Source organism: Erpetoichthys calabaricus, chromosome 2 (assembly GCF_900747795.2).
Source record: "Erpetoichthys calabaricus chromosome 2, fErpCal1.3, whole genome shotgun sequence".
Classification (NCBI taxonomy): domain Eukaryota; kingdom Metazoa; phylum Chordata; class Cladistia; order Polypteriformes; family Polypteridae; genus Erpetoichthys; species Erpetoichthys calabaricus.
Genome location: NC_041395.2, coordinates 20,493,822 through 20,510,194, shown reverse-complemented (window position 1 = coordinate 20,510,194; position 16,373 = coordinate 20,493,822). Strand labels below are relative to the sequence as shown.

Sequence of the window (16,373 nt, the reverse complement as noted above, 5' to 3'; positions counted from 1 at the left end):
TCAGCTCTTAATCTTTCCTCATAACTCATCCCCTATAGCCCTGGAATTGGCCTAGTTGCTCTTCTCTGGACCTTTTCTAGTGCTGCTATGTCCTTTTTGTAGCCTGCAGACCAAAACTGCCCCCAGGACTCCAGATGAGGCCTCACCAGTGTGTTATAAAGCTTGAGCAGAACCTCCTGTGACTTGTACTCCACACATCAAGGTGCTATATAACCTGACATTCTGTTAGGCTTCTTAATGGCTTCTGAACACTGTCGGGAAGTCGATAACTTAGAGTCCACTACGACTCCTAAATCCTTCTCATAAGGTGTAGTCTTCAGACCTATTTTACTTCCTATTTTTTACTTTACTGACATTAAATTTCATCTGCCACAAATTTGCTCAAGCCCGTATGGTGTCCAAGTCCCTCTGTGATGATTCAACGGATTCTAGATAATTTGCCAATTCACCTATCTTGGTATCATCTGCAAATTTAACCAGTCTGTTAATTATATTCCTATCCAAACCACTTATATATTTTAAAAATAGCAGCACCCTAGCACTGATCCCAGTGGAACACCGCTCTTAACATCAGCCAATTCTGATAAGGTTCCTTGCACCATCACCCTCTGCTACCAGTGTCTGACACAATTTTGCACCCATCTACAAAAATCACCCTAATAAATTAAATCATGCTTGAAAATCCCAATATGTGCTTAAGAAAAAGCATAACCGAAAAATAGAACTTTACAAACTTCCATGGTGCGCAGTCTGATGGCAGGTATCCTATTTCTACTCTGCTCCAAAACTAAAGTCTGTGATATCCACAGTCCCCTTCTGATTCTGATTCTGGGGTTTGTCAGTGGTGTGTTCTGCTCCTACTCTGTTCAGTGATTGCATGGACTGGGTGTTGGGCAAGGTCGTGGTGGGGTCCAGCGGCTGGGGGGCATCTGTTGGTGAATAAAGATTCACAGATCTTGACTTTGCTGATGATGCTGTGATCTTTACGGAGTCAATGGCTCTGATCGGGGCACTTGAGAGACTGAGTGAGGAATCTGAGTGTCTGTGCTTGTGAGTGACCTGATAAAAAACAAAATCAGGGCCTTTAATGACCTCTTGGGCACAGCCATCAGCAGTGTGTCTGTTTGCGGAGAGAGTGTGGACCTTGTCGCGAGGTTTATTTACCTTGGCAGTGACATTCATGTCTCTGGTGACTCTTCCCATGAAGTCAGTAGGTGGATTGGGAGAGCATGGGGGGTCATGAGGTTGCTGGAAAGGGGTGTGTGGGGCACTACCAATATCTATGCAAAAGGATGAAGGTCCTGGTGCTTCCTGTCTTGCTATATGGTTCTGAGACATGGACGCTATCCAGTGACCTGAGATGAAGACTGGACTCCTTTGGTACTGTGTCTCTCTGGAAAATCCTTGAGTACCATTGGTTTGACTTTGTGTCGAATGAGCGGTTGCTCGTGGAGTACCAAATGAGGCACATTACCTGCATTGTGAGGAAGCGTCAGTTATGGCACTACGGCCATGTGGCGCGTTTCCCCGAGGGTGATTGAGCTCGTAAGATCCTTATTGTTGGGGACACGAGTGGCTGGACCAGACCAAGGGGTAACACCTGGCTGCGGCAGATAGAGGGTAGTTTCTACAGGTTGGGACTGGACCTCATGTCTGTCAGGGCGGATGCCAACCAGGATCTCAAGCTGTTGCGTCGTGTGGTGGGTGTGACAACGTGCTGTATCAGTGCCAACCTGACCTGACTGTAAGAAACTAAAACAGTGAATCTATTTTTGTCCTTGAAATTATTAATCATTTCTGTTATGGATGTGCTCATGTTCAGTTAAAGTACCTGAAGTGCATTCTGACTGTACTAGTTCATTGTGTAACAAGGAAACACTTAATCTTGTTCTGCACACACAACTATCTCAGTCTTTGTTTAAAAGTTACAAGCTTGAATTTTGCACAGAACAATATGTTTACATCGGTATACTTAAACTATAAGGTGACTATTTCTTCAGTTTTTTTTTCAGTGGTACAAAATCAGTTGCTTTTATTCAGAAGGAACTGTGCAGAATTTACTGTTCTTAAAAAGATATGAAATTCATAAAATTTTGTTATTGTTTATTTCTTAGTCTAGTGCTCCAAAGTGGCTAGTTCTGAACGAGGCAGCACTGTATTGGAGAGCCAGTGGCAATGCAAGTTCTGCCCTCTCCTGTCTACGAAGAGCTCTTAACTCTGCACCACAGGAGCATCTGGATATCCCTTTAGTTAATGCAGCCAATCTTCTTATTTACTATGGGCAGTACCAGGAGGCACAGCAGTTACTGGAGAAAGCACTGGCCATCAATCAGACTGAGGTATTTTACTTTTGTAGTTATTCAGATTTAGGGTGATATTAATGAAATAATGTTATGCAAATAAAAATAATTTTGCTTGACACATGTATGAATATGAATGTTTCTGTAATTGTACATTGTATAAAGTTTTCTTAGCTAAAACCTTGAACGTTCAAAATATTTAGAATTGGACTATATTCATTGGTCTGAGAAAAGTGACTATTTAATTTTTTGTTGTAATGCCATCCATATTTATCCATTTAATTCACATGTTTCAAGGCACTTATGAAACCAGTCAGAAAGCAAAATAAATTCAAATAGCAGTGTGGACTGGTGGCTAAGTAGTTAGACTACAGATATCAAGATTACAGATTCAGCGTACAATAATGCATAAGTGTGCGACTCTAAGCCACCTCACAGCACTGAGACGGCACTAGTTAAGATCACTAATGATCTTTTAGTGGCTGCAGACTCAGGCCTAATCACAATCCTTGTTCTTCTTGACCTCAGTGCTGCATTTGACACTGTCTGTCATTTCTTCCTGCTAAAAAGGCTATCTGCACTAGGTATTTCTCACATTCCGTTAACTTGGTTTAAGTCATATCTTACAGACAGAACTCAATTCATTCAGCTGGATACATGTACCTCCACTCCCACTCCTGTAGTATCTGGGGTTCCTCAGGGTTCTGTCCTTGGCCCCCTGCTGTTTATCATTTATCTGCTTCCTTTGGGTGTCATTTTTCGTAAATGGAAGATAAACTTTCATTGTTACGCAGATGACACCCAGTTATATATTTCAACTTCACCATCTGCATCGCTTCCACCATCCTCACTTACTGATTGCCTTGCTGAGATCAAGTCTTGGTTATCTTCCAACTTCTTGCAGTTGAACTCCAATAAAACTGAGGGGCTTCTTATGGGCACGAAATCTGCAATAGCGAAGGCATCAAAGATCTCAATATTAATAGACAATACTTCTGTTACCTGTACTGATCAGATAAAAAGCCTTGGTGTAATTCTGGACAGCACATTGTCTTTCCAGTCTCACATTAGTTCTGTTACTCGAGCAGCTTACTTTCACCTGCGAAACATTAATCGCTTGCGTCCATTTTTGTCAAATCACTCTACTGCCATTTTAGTCAACAGTTTGGTCACCTCCCGCCTGGACTATTGCAATTCACTTCTCTTTAGTCTGCCTCAAAAGTTACTACATAAACTTCAACTTTTTCAAAATTTGGCTGCTCGTATAATTACTAAAACACCCTATTCTGATCACATTACACCCGTTATTTAGCAGCTTCATTGGCTGCCAATAAAGTTTAGGGTCAACTACAAAATTTTAGTCCTTACATATAAGGCCATTCATAATCTTGCCCCCACATATCTCTCACAGCTCCTACAAGTCATTAAACCCTCTCGTATGCTCAGATCCTCTTTTTTCCATTAACTTAAATAATCCACCAGCACGTCTTGTTACGATGGGATATCGCGCATTTAGCAGATCGGCACCTTCCTTATGGAACTCATTACCTGCTTATCTTAGGAATATGACTACCCTTCACCAATTTCAGGCTAATCTTAAAACTTATCTGTTCAAAATTGCTTATTCATTGTAATTGTTATTGGTGTTTTATCTGATGTTTTATTTGGATTTTAAATTTTCTAGTTATTGAATATTTATTTTTTAACCTGATTGTACAGTGACCTTGAGTTTTTTGAAAGGCGCTTCAAATAAAATGTATTATTATTATTATTATTATTATTATTATTACCTAATACTTACATTTTAGCCATGATTTGTAAGTGGCTTTGGGTGGCGCCCTCATATACCGTTACTGACCCACTTCACTCATAATTTTATAGCCGATAGAAATTTCAGTGATATAATCAAATAAAACGCGCACAACATGGTGATAAATCAGTCAAAAACTATAGAGGGTATAGAAAAGAATCATACTGTTTGAACATATTCACATTTTGTTGTTTTAAAGGCTAAAATGAAAACACAAACAAAAATATTTTTTTCATCTTTATTTACTCGATGCAACGTATAACATCAGCATACTTGCATATGGCAATTCCTATAGAGCATGTGATCAGCAGGAACACAATTAATTACATTACTAAATTAAAAAATAAATTATTGAAATACATGAGAAACCACAAATTAAGTAAACACTAGAAAGAGACATTATGGTGAAGACTGGGAATTGGGCAATAGCATACTTCAGCTGGCCCTTGTCAAAATAGGTACATAATAGTCTGAAAAAAATACATGAATAATAAATAGACTTAATTATAAGAGATCTAAAATGTGAGGGAAACATGGGTTTTCAGATATTAATGTTAAGAAACACGCATGGAGCCAGAGAGAATGTATTAGACAATATTGCAATCTTAAATTTAAAGAGGTTTTCTCACCTTGTTCAGTTGTTTTGAGTTTTGGACTGATTTCCTCCATTGTCCAGTTCATCAGAACACTTTTGACAAGAACTGTCCATTTAGCCCAGTCCTTTTCACCTGAATTCTTCAAACTAACATTGAGTTGAGATTTGAAGGTCCTTAAACTTTCACTCTCTGTCCGCAAACTTGGAATTTATTTCATTTGTCTAGAGTACTTTGAGTGAAAAATAATTTCTTACATTTGTGTGAAATGTGATCTTAAGAAGTTTCCAACTGTGTCCACATGTTCTTTTTGAAGAATTTATTTTAAATTAACAGCAGGGATTCACTGTACTAGTTCTCATCCTAATCTCCGTTTGCTTAAACTGAAAAGGTTCAGCTCCAGCAGTCTTTCCTTATATTCATACCGCTTAATCCTGGATTCAGCCTAGTTACTCCTTTCTGGACTCTCCAGCATAGTTTTATCTTTTTTTTTGTAATGTGTAGACCAAAACTGCACTCAATGCTCCAGATTAGGCTTAAGGAGTGCATTGCACTGCTTAAGCATAACCTCCCTTGACTTGTACACTACACATTATGCTATATAATCTAACATCCTATTAGATATTCGTAATTGCTTTTTCACACTATGGCTGTAGATAATAATGAATCAGCTGTGACTCCTTTTTCATTCTCATATGATGTTCTTTCATATTTCAAACCACCCATTTTACTCACTAACTTCCTTTTGTACTCTTGGATAAATGTTACCTGATCTAGGAGATTTATTAGATTTCAGACTACTACCGTGTTTCCCCAAAAATAAGACCTACTCTGAAAATAAGCCCTAGCATGACTTTCAGGCTGCTCTGTAATATAAGCCCTACCCCAAAAATAAGCCCTAGTCAAGATTGTCAGCTGAGAAGTAAGGCGCCTAAGGCCAGGTTTATACTTCACGCGATGCGAAGCGACACATGTGCCTGAAACATCCGTTAAATTCCGAGGACACCTTGCCACAATATCTCTGAACAGGATGTTTAATGATTATATCCATCAATCCAGGGATGTGCCCATTCCAGCACATCGGCACAAGACAGAAACAAAATCCCCGGATGGGGCATCAGCTCATCGCAAGGTGAACACACGCACACACACACACACACACACACACGCTGGCATCATTTTAGCGGCACCAAATCCCCAAACCTTCTTGTCTTTGGATGGAAAACTGAGCCCACTGTGGAAACCCACCAGGAAAACATGCAAAGTCCAGGCAGAGATCACAAGGGACGTGACTCCCTGCGAGACAGCAGCGCTCCCGCTCTGCCACCGTGCCACCCCATATGTGTAACTATTAACAGTATTCATTATTTAAACAAAGTTAACGATTTATCTGTAAAATGTAACATACATATTTTAATGCATTTTATCATGAAAGTGATATCAAGTATAAATCTAAGAATTCTAAATGTGCAGAGAGGTGGAATATTATAAATTTAATATGTTCTGTGTGGCGATGCTGCTTGCCACTGCTGTCAATGCAGGAGGACACCCCAGAAGCGAGTAGCGATTTAACATCTGGGTCAGTTTTAAGATGACGTTTATGACGATCTGCTTTAATGACAAAGTAAACTATGGGATTAAAGAGGACATTTTGAGTTTAAAGCCGAAATTTCCATCTTTAATCACAAAATAAACATTTTCATTATGTCCTTATTTTCTTTTTCTGTGTGGCTCAAATACTCCGCCGTTCTGCTGGTATTGTAAAGGCGCAAAAAAAAAAGACTGCACATAAGATGGTATGTGAAACTTTTAAAATGGGTCATGTCATTACTTTGGGGAATATGCGACGCTTGAATATCAAAGCACCACGAATGCATTTGTATGTCGGCATTTTGCTTCACCACATCGAACCATTCATCAAACATTGAAGCACACACATTCAGGGTTTGAATATGGAGAGTTATGATGATATTCCAGAAGAAGATGACATGACTGTATTTGGATAAATGTATATTGTTGTACATGAATAAAATATAAGACATCCCCTGAAAATAAGCCCTAGTGCATCTTTTGGAGCAAAAATTAATATAAGACCCTGTCTTATTTTTGGGGAAACACAGTAGGTACGTGTCAACACAACAATTGTTCTCTGGTTTGGATCAAAAGAACCGGAGAAAGACCCTTTAGAAACCATGATCTTGATATGGTATCAAATGAACTTTTGATTGGTTCATGTGAGGCATAAATGTGATCTGACATGGCACCGCTCTAACTGAGGAAATAAAATGCTGTAAAATTTGTTCAGGATTTGGTGGACACACTATGCCACTGCTGCCGATAATTATTCAATCTCAGCATAAAAATAAATGCACCCATACATACAAGTGTAAAACAATTTGCATACAACAACTTGCATAGGTACCAGTCAATCAGAGCAAGATTAGCATTTGATTCAGTCTCAATGCTTCTCTATCTCTCTTGTGATTGGATAGCAATTGACCACATTATTAAAAAAAAAAAAATTATAAATTCACTTGCGATCTTGTTAACCTGTCCGCAAGAAACAAATAGATGTGCCTTGTACCACTGATGAGCAAATTCCTGAATCGTACACCACAAGAATGATGCCTGCAATGTCTTCTCAATGCCATCGCTGTTCTAGCACAAAATGGACACCGTGGGCATATTAACTAATGATACTCGGTATTAGATGTTACGCATTTCAAAATATTAAGGCCTGAAGGCAGTAGACTTGTGATTTGATAATAACTAAATTGAAGTTCAGCATGTTCATAAAGTACATACAGTACATAAAATACAGTCATATGAAAAAGTTTGGGAACCCCTCTCAGCCTGCGTAATAATTGACTCTCCTTTCAACAAAAAAGATAACAGTGGTATGTCTTTCATTTCCTAGGAACATCTGAGTACTGCGGTGTTTTCTGAACAAAGATTTTTAGTGACGCAGTCTTTAGTTGTATGAAATTAAATCAAATGTGAAAAACTGGCTGTGCACAAATGGGGGTCCCCTTGTCATTGTGCTGATTAGAATGCCTGTCACTGCTCAATGCTGATTACTTACAACACCAAATTGGTTGGTGAGCTTGTTAAGCCTTGAACTTCATAGACAGGTGTGTCCAATCATGAGATATAAAGGTATTTAAGGTGGTCAATTGCAAGTTGTGCTTCCTTCCCTTTGACTCTCCTCTGAAGAGTGACAGCATGGGATCCTCAAAGCAACTCTCAAAAAAGTACTGAAAACAAAGATTGTTGAGTCTCCTGGTTTAGGGGAAGGCTACAAAAAGCCATCTCAGAGGTTTAAACTGTCAGTTTCAACTGTAAGGAATAGAATCAGGAAATGGAAGGCCACAGGCACAGTTGCTGTTAAACCCAGCAGGTCTGGCAGGCCAAAAAACATACAGGAGCGGCATATGCGCAGGATTGTGAGAATGGTTACAGACAACCACAGATCACCTCCAAAGACCTGCAAGAACATCTTGCTGCAGATGGTGTATCTGTATATCGTTCTACAATTCAGCGCAATTTTCACAAAGAACATCTGTATGGCAGGGTGATGAGAAAGAAGCCCTTTCTGCACTCACGCCGCAAACAGAGTTGCTTGTTGTATGCAAATGCTCATTTAGACAAGCCAGATTAATTTTGGAACAAAGTGCTTTGGACTGATGAGACAAAAATTGAGTTATTTGGTCATAACAAAGTGCTTTGCATGGCAGAAGAACACCGCATTCCAAGGAAAACACCTGCTACCTACTGTCAAATTTGGTGGAGGTTCCATCATGCTGTGTGGGTAGTTCAGGGACTGGGGCCCTTGTTAAAGTCGAGGGTCAGATGAATTCAACCCAATATCAACAAATTCTTCAGGATAATGTTCAAGCATCAGTCACAAAGTTGAAGTTACGCAGGGGTTGGATATTCCAACAAGACAATGACCCAAAACACAGTTTGAAATCTACAAAGGTATTCATGCAGAGGAAGAAGTACAATGTTCTAGAATGGCTGTCACAGTCCCCTGACTTGAATATCATCGAAAATCTATGGGATGATTTGAAGCAGGCTGTCCATCAAATTGAACTGAACTGGAGAGATTTTGTATGAAGAACGGTCAACAATACCTCCATCCAGAATCCAGACACTCATCAAAGGCTATAGGAGGACAGCGTCTAGAGGCTGTTAGATTTGCAAAAGGAGGTTCAACTAAGTATTGATGTCATATCTCTGTTGGGGGGCCCAAATTTATGCACTTGTCTAATTTTGTTATGATGCATATTGCATATTTTCTGTCAATCCAATAAACTTAATGTCACTGCTGAAATCCTACTGTTTCCATAAGGCATGTCATATATTAAAAGGAAGTTCAGCCAATGAGAAAGAAAAATCCAAAGAATTAAGAGGGGTTCCCAAACTTTTTCATATGACTGTATGTGTCATCATGTAGTGAAGTTACTCTCTTGATATGTCCACTGTCTAAATTACATTGAAGTATATCTCTATTTTAATTTCTTATTTTGTCTTTTATTTTTCTTTTCTTCATTATGTAAAGCACTTTGAGCTACTTTTTGTATGAAAATGTGCTATAGAAATAAATGTTGTTGTTGTTGCATGCCCTTGGCAAATCTTGCAGTCTTCTGTAAAGTAGCCTAGATAAAACGTATTTTTGGAACTTGCAATGTAGCACATAATTTTCATTTTCTCATGTAGTTATCAGATAATAGGCATTCTGCCTAAAGAGTCTTGTTTTGGGTTAACAAACCACATAAATGCAAAAGCAGATGGCACTGACCGTCTGACAATTTTTTCCAGGAAAAAATATTTCTACCCAGTAGAATAAAGTCCACAACATGCGCATGCAATATTCATTATTATATTTGGGTTCACTTGAAAGTTTGCTGTGTGAAATGTTGAATTAACTGAAGACTGAAACAAAGTAAGAAGATAAGACTGTAAGAAATACGACAAACAAGAAGGGACAATTCAATCCATCAAGCTTGTTTGTTTAGTTTACAGCTAAACTGTCCCAGCATCTCATCCGAATACTTCTTAAAGGTTTGTTGAGGTTTCTGCTTCAACTACTTGGCTTAGTAGTTTAGAGTAGCTAATCATTTCTTGACTAGACAAAGAGCCCGTTTCGACAACGTAGGATGAAACTGGCACGAGTGCAATAGTAGTAAGCTAAGTATAAGCACCACAAACCTGATAGGGGCCGCTAAGATTCACACCGTCCAGGCTGGCGGTGATTTATTTATTTTAATATAAGAGATCCCAGGAACGTCCCCAGCCTTGGATCGACCCACACACACTCACAACAGAGACCAATTAAGCACACCGGGAAAGGCAAACAATTAAGAGTATAATGAACACAATCAACTAAATGAAAACAGTATTACCACCCCTGACCCCTTCGGCGATGTTACATTTAACATATATACACACAAACACCACACAGCAAAAGTCCATTAAAACCAATCCGGATGAAAAATGGGAAGTGACGAAATTAAGCCCAGCGATCTGTAGGTTGAAAGGGTGAAGGAAAAACACAGTCCTACTGGTTGATACTGAAAGGATGAAATCAGATGGATGGTTCAGGAGTGCTCCACTCTTCCGGAAAACCAATGAATCCAACACAGTCCTCAGCACACAGGTAGACAGACGATCCAAACCCCAACAAACAAATACAGTCCAGGACACAATGATTAATTAGAGTTTCAATAACAGCAGGCAGCACGACAGATGAACGCAACACACAACGCACCCAACAAAACAAACTTTTTTTTTTTTTCCTTTTTGCCCTCTGCCCTCTTTTAAACCTCCTTTGACCACCTTTGACCCCAGCAGCCCCTGCAAGGACTGCTGGGAGATGCAGTTCTTATAAAGTAGCACTGCTACAGTGTATTGAATGAATGCGTAATTAGGCCTGGAGCTGTAGTCGAAATCGCCTTTCAGGCCTCTAGAGCTTTAATCGAAGTCACCTTTCTCTTTGAGTTTTTGCGGCCGTAAATCTGCCGCTTGCAGCGATGTTGGTCAAAGTCGCCTTTCTCTGTGAATTTTCACAGCCGTAAATCCGCCGCCTGTCGCGATGTCGGTCTCGTAAGGTTTTTCGGGCAGCTGCGCAGAAGGCGACTGTGCATTCGGCTTCGGACAGACGTGAGTGAGTGAGTAGACTGGCGAATTATATATAAGATTTGGTATAATCAACTGTGAGTGAGAATGACTTAAAACAACATTGGTTGAGAGCTGCATAATGAAGTTTTAGAATAGCTGAAATAGTATAATCGGAGTATTACAAGATGGTAGATAGCATTTAGCAAGCAGTGGGCCTTTTAAATAGGCAACAGTATTTTGAAGATGATTAGCCTTTGGAGAGTATTGAGCGATTTCTTGGATATGTTCATTGCTTTAGGGAACAGAGCTCTAGCAGCATTATTTTAAATGATTATATTTTGTTAAACCTTTTTCACAGGTAGACTACTAAATACAGAATAGCTGTACTTCATCCAAGAGATGACGAAGGTAAAACAGAGCAAGGATGCTGGACTAGACTCAAGGAAATCTGAGTTAATTATAATTTAAATGAGGCACGGTGGTGCAGTGGGTAGGTCTGGGTTCGCTTCCCGGGTCCTCCCTGCGTGGAGTTTACATGTTCTCCCCGTGTCTCCGTGGGTTTCCTCCCACAGTCATGCAGGTTAGGTGCACTGGCAATCCTAAATTGTCACTAGTATGTGCTTGGTGTGTGTGTGCGCCCTGCGATGGGCTGTTGCCCTGCCCAGGGTTTGTTCCTGCTTTGTTCCCTGTGCTGGCTAGGATTGGCTCCAGCAGACCCTGTGTTAGGATATAGTGGGTTGGAGAATGACTGACTGACAAATTTAAATGTGGGACCTAAAGTATAATTTGAAAAGAAGAGAAATCAGAATGCAGATTCTTTAAGAAGCATTTGGCATTATGGGTGTCATACAACACAAACAGAGAAATGCCAAAGATGTAAATTCAAGGAAATTGCCTGAGTCAAATTGGTATAGTGTATCAAAGACTTTCCTTGTTGGAGGGGTTACTTTTAACTACTTTTGCCAGGAGAAGTTGGATTATTCTGTTCCATTCACAATCTTTTAGACTCCAGTTTAAAATGAGAGTTCCATATTTTATCTCCTTTGACAAAATGTTTAATCCTGTTTAAGGGTAGCATATGTGAACATGCCTTCCTCCATACAGCTTTGTTATTATTTAGACTTGCTGGATCCCAACATACATTTACTTTTTAATAATTATTTTCAAATGCATTGGAGAAGAGTACAATTTCACACTTTATTCAGTAGAGTTTTTTTATCCAATATAAATTTTAATATTGAAATTGTGAAGTCCTTGCATACATTTGTTAGCTACTCTTTCCAGCTTTTTTATTTTTTCATTAGTTGGTATTATTTTAGTATGTTAGTCTATGGTAAAAAAAAAAAATCTTTATTTTCATAGTAACTTGATTCAGTATTTTTGGATATGCTGTACTAATTGATTTTTATTTATTTTTTTTTAGCCATTGACCCTTCTAAGTTTAGGCCAAGTGTACCTGGCTCGAGGGAATGTCCATGGAGCAGTGTCTATATTCCGGCAAGCTCTATCCCTTACCACCCATTGCCCACAATGCCTAAATAATTTGAAGCTAATCCGCTGCTTACAGTTTTATCCTTTATTATACAATCTGACCACCACAACATGTAGCCGTGAGTATTAACATACTCTTGTAAGTATTTGCAGCTGTTAGTGAAGTGTCTCAAGTATTTGAAATGGTGGGGTTTGTGCAGGTCTTAATAGACTCTTTCTTAACTTCTTTCTTAAACTCTGTCCTAAGTAGAATAAAGGAATGCAAGCAAGGGTTTCCAATTAGAAAACAGTATAGCCAGTCATCAAATCCATTTAAATGAATTTACTTTAAGTTCTTGCACTGTCTATGTTTCACACACAAAAGCATTTTTCCCCATACTGTATATCTTCCAGCCTTTACCTTATACAGTGGAACCTCGGTTCACGACCATAATTCGTTCCAAAACTCTGGTTGTAAACCGATTTGGTCGTGAACCGAAGCAATTTCCCCCTATAGGATTGTATGTAAATACAATTAATCCATTCCAGACCATACGAACTGTATGTAAATATATATATTTTTTTAAGTTTTTAAGCACAAACATAATTAATTAAACCATAGAATGCACAGCAGAATAGTAAACTAAATGTAAAAAACATTGAATAACACTGAGAAAACCTTGAACAACAGAGAAAACTAACACTGCAATAGTTCGCGCTATAGCGCTACCAACTGCTGGCTAAAAACACTTTTTTTTAATGAGTTTTAAGCACAGGGAAAAAAATGAACATTTAAAAAAATCTGTAATTTAATAAACCACCAAGAAAAGAAACATTGCAACAATGCACGCTATGAACCGATCACTGTAAACAGAAGTGAAAACAAAATCAAGCCCAATGCATTCTTTAACTGCCTTCCTACCAGCATCCAGCCCCCTCTGTCTCGCGCTGCCTGTGTGTGTGCGCTTGTCTCTCTTTCTCTCGCGCTGCCTGTGTGTGTGTGCGTCTGTCTCTCTCGCTCTGCCTGTGTGTGTGTGTGTGTGTGTGTGTGGTGCTCTCTCGCTCTCTCTCTCTTGCTCGCTGCACAGGAAATGCACAGGGAGAGACTGAACATGTACAAACCGAAAGGGAAACTGGCTTGTTCGTATACAGAGTGTGTGGTCGTGAACCGAGGCAAAAGTTTGGCGAACTTTTTGGTCGTAAACCGATTTGTACATGTACCGAGACGTTCGTGAACCAAGGTTCCACTGTATAACCTTTGCTCTCTTAATACCCCATCATCTTTGTCCACATGTTCTGGGACTGTCCTCTTGTTGCTTTCGTCTGGTCTCTTGTCTCTAGCTGTGTTTTTTTAAGAACGTGTCTTTGAATTTTCCTTATTTTAGATTAATATCCGTCTTCTCATGGATCTATCTGCACTTACTCTTTTGCCTGTACTGCATAAACTGTTTTTTTCAGGCAACACAACAGCAAAACTGCCATTTGCGTGTAGATGGTTACTAGAGATGTTCCGATCAGATTTTTTTTTTTAAGACTGATGCTGATCACCAGTTTCATGTTACTGGATCGGCCAATTCTGATACCAATTTATCCCTTTAAAACAAACTTGTTACACTAAGCTCTTGCATAAATAGAAGCCTTATGTCCTATATTAAAATGTTAACTTTGTTATCTTTGTAATTAAACTGTAGACCAGAGGTGTTAACTGTTTATTTTTTCTTAACATTGAATTCTGTAGACTTACTGTTCATTGACCATAAAATGCTAAAATAAAATTTCCTTAGCATACACACTTTAAATATTAGAATATGTACAAAAATATTTATCCATAGTATGGCATAAAACAAAGTAAAATTGTTCTCATAATTACAAACTGTCATGTTGTTTTTTTTCTGTAATGTACCTATCTGAAACAAAGCTTAATAAAAAAAAAATCACGATTGATATTGGCATTTAAACACTGATTAAATGTATACATACATGTACTTAGAGGTTTTAATCATTAATTGCAGTACAACGGTTTGCTGTTAAAATAGACGTTTACTATATTTATGCTATTGTGTTTTTTTTTTCTTCAATGTATCAACTAGATATTCATAATTCTTGAGGTATAATTATAAATATGAATTACCATTTAAATTAGTAGCACATATTTCTTACTAAAATGTATATTACACAAATAATAAACACAGTACAAATCTTTAAAAAAGACGCAAATATGTTAAATGTTCATATAAGTTGTTTATCAGGAACACACAAGGCTAACATGCTTAACAAGTTTATAAGTGAAAGACACATTTTGCTGTTTAGCTAACAAGCGTATTGTTTACTAAGCATCAATTTCAAATTCTTTTTTTTTCTTTTTCCAATTAAAAATGTAAGCTGCAGCACTGAACACAAGCACGCTGTCCAAATGTAAACTGTGCTTGCTTTAATTAAAGGACAAAATAAAAGAGGTCTGAATTAATCAAAGTGGCCTTTTTTGCTGTTTGTCCTATTAAACAGGATTACTTCTCTAATTCCATTTTCTCAGTTTATTACTCCACTTTCTTTAATGTAAAGGCTCAAGACATATGCTGGCTCAACTACAGTAAAACCTTGCGAAAAGAGCACTGCAACGAAATTACTGTAAAGCAGGGGCTGAAAGGATAATTTTTTTGTGGTTGGCCAATTTACCAATTACCGATCTAGTCATCTGTAGTGAAAATCGTCTGATTTAGATCAGTGGCCGGTTTATCACAGCATTCTCAATAGTTGCCTGGTGATGGTTGTATTCTGATTCTCTTCTGTCAAATGTTTGGCAAGCCTCTTATTATAATTTAGTACTTTTAGAACTATCTACATCCCAGATTAATGGCTCATTTAGTGCCACTCTCAATGAGTGGTCAGCTGCATCTCATTTGGAGGAGGATTAGATGGCCATGGTCTTATGACTCAGTGTTTTTTGTTTTTCTGTCCCACTCCCTTGTTGTCTTGTTTCCTTCTTTTTCACTGGACTTTGTGGGATTGGAGTTGGGGGAGGGGCACTATTTAATGTAGGATTTAATTTTTACCTTATTAAATGTGATTGTTATTCCATATTCTTTTTATAATAAATTTAAAAAAGACTGGACACAGCAGTGTAAGTGAGTATAGTATGAATTTTGGTGGTTTAGGCTGAACTGGGACTAAAAATGTCTTATTTAATAACATTTATATTTAATGTAATGTAGTTGGTAATGTTTGAATCTATTTGTATTTTTTAGAAGATCGACCATGTTATAGTAGTATGGAGAACCTACAATCCTTGGAAGCTGAACCATTAAACAAGATTTCCACAGATGTAAAAGAACGTACATCTTCTGCAGAATCCAACTCTATTGGACAGTCTTTGCAGTTAGAGAGTAGGTTTTCTGCAGTTTTTGTTTAATTTTGATTGAGATTTACTTCCGGGAGGTTTTACGTATTACTTTCTCTTTCCATGTCAATAATATTGCTTTTTTTCATCTTTTCTTTTTCTTTGTTTTGGGATATGCTTTGGGACAAATTGACAAAGGTGAACTAACTGACCACTGAAAAGATAATTCTGATACAAAGCACATGTTCTTTTTTTTAACCTTGTATCTTAAGACAAATAAAATGAAAAAAGGCAAGACAGAGTAGTATAGGCATGATAACTTGGGATACAAAAAAACAAAAGTAACTTGTATAACACTTTTACACACACACTGAATAACTGCTACATGTTTATCTTGCCAGAAGATGGGGACAGAGAGTCAGGGCTAACTTGTTTACATTCATTTGGTGGCAACTGGGCTGGGCGGTATGACCAAAATTCTATATCACGGTATTTTTCAAAATTATACCGGTTTCACGGTATTGGATGATATTTTTTTCCCATACATGAGTGGATGTTAATCACATTTTCCACTGCAGTTACTGGCTAAGAATAACCTATTCCACTGTCATGAGAATTGTACATTGTACAAAAAAACATTTTAATATGCACACAAGTATCAGTACAGTTTTGTATGGCACCATAATGTGATAGTTTTGAAGGGGGTGGCAGTAATGAAGAGAAGGAATCACATTGCATGACAG

The 16,373-nt window shown here is 38.2% G+C and overlaps 1 protein-coding gene across 1 annotated transcript in view; it reads left to right on the top strand.

The window, feature by feature from the left end:
- Positions 1-16,373, top strand: part of ttc17 (tetratricopeptide repeat domain 17) — a 102,611-nt gene that overhangs the window by 49,612 nt on the left and 36,626 nt on the right. The window contains exons 15-17 of the mRNA XM_028793498.2: positions 2,115-2,339; positions 12,247-12,433; positions 15,539-15,676. Coding sequence (XP_028649331.2) covers positions 2,115-2,339; positions 12,247-12,433; positions 15,539-15,676 — 550 coding nt within the window. The remainder of the gene's footprint in view (positions 1-2,114; positions 2,340-12,246; positions 12,434-15,538; positions 15,677-16,373) is intronic.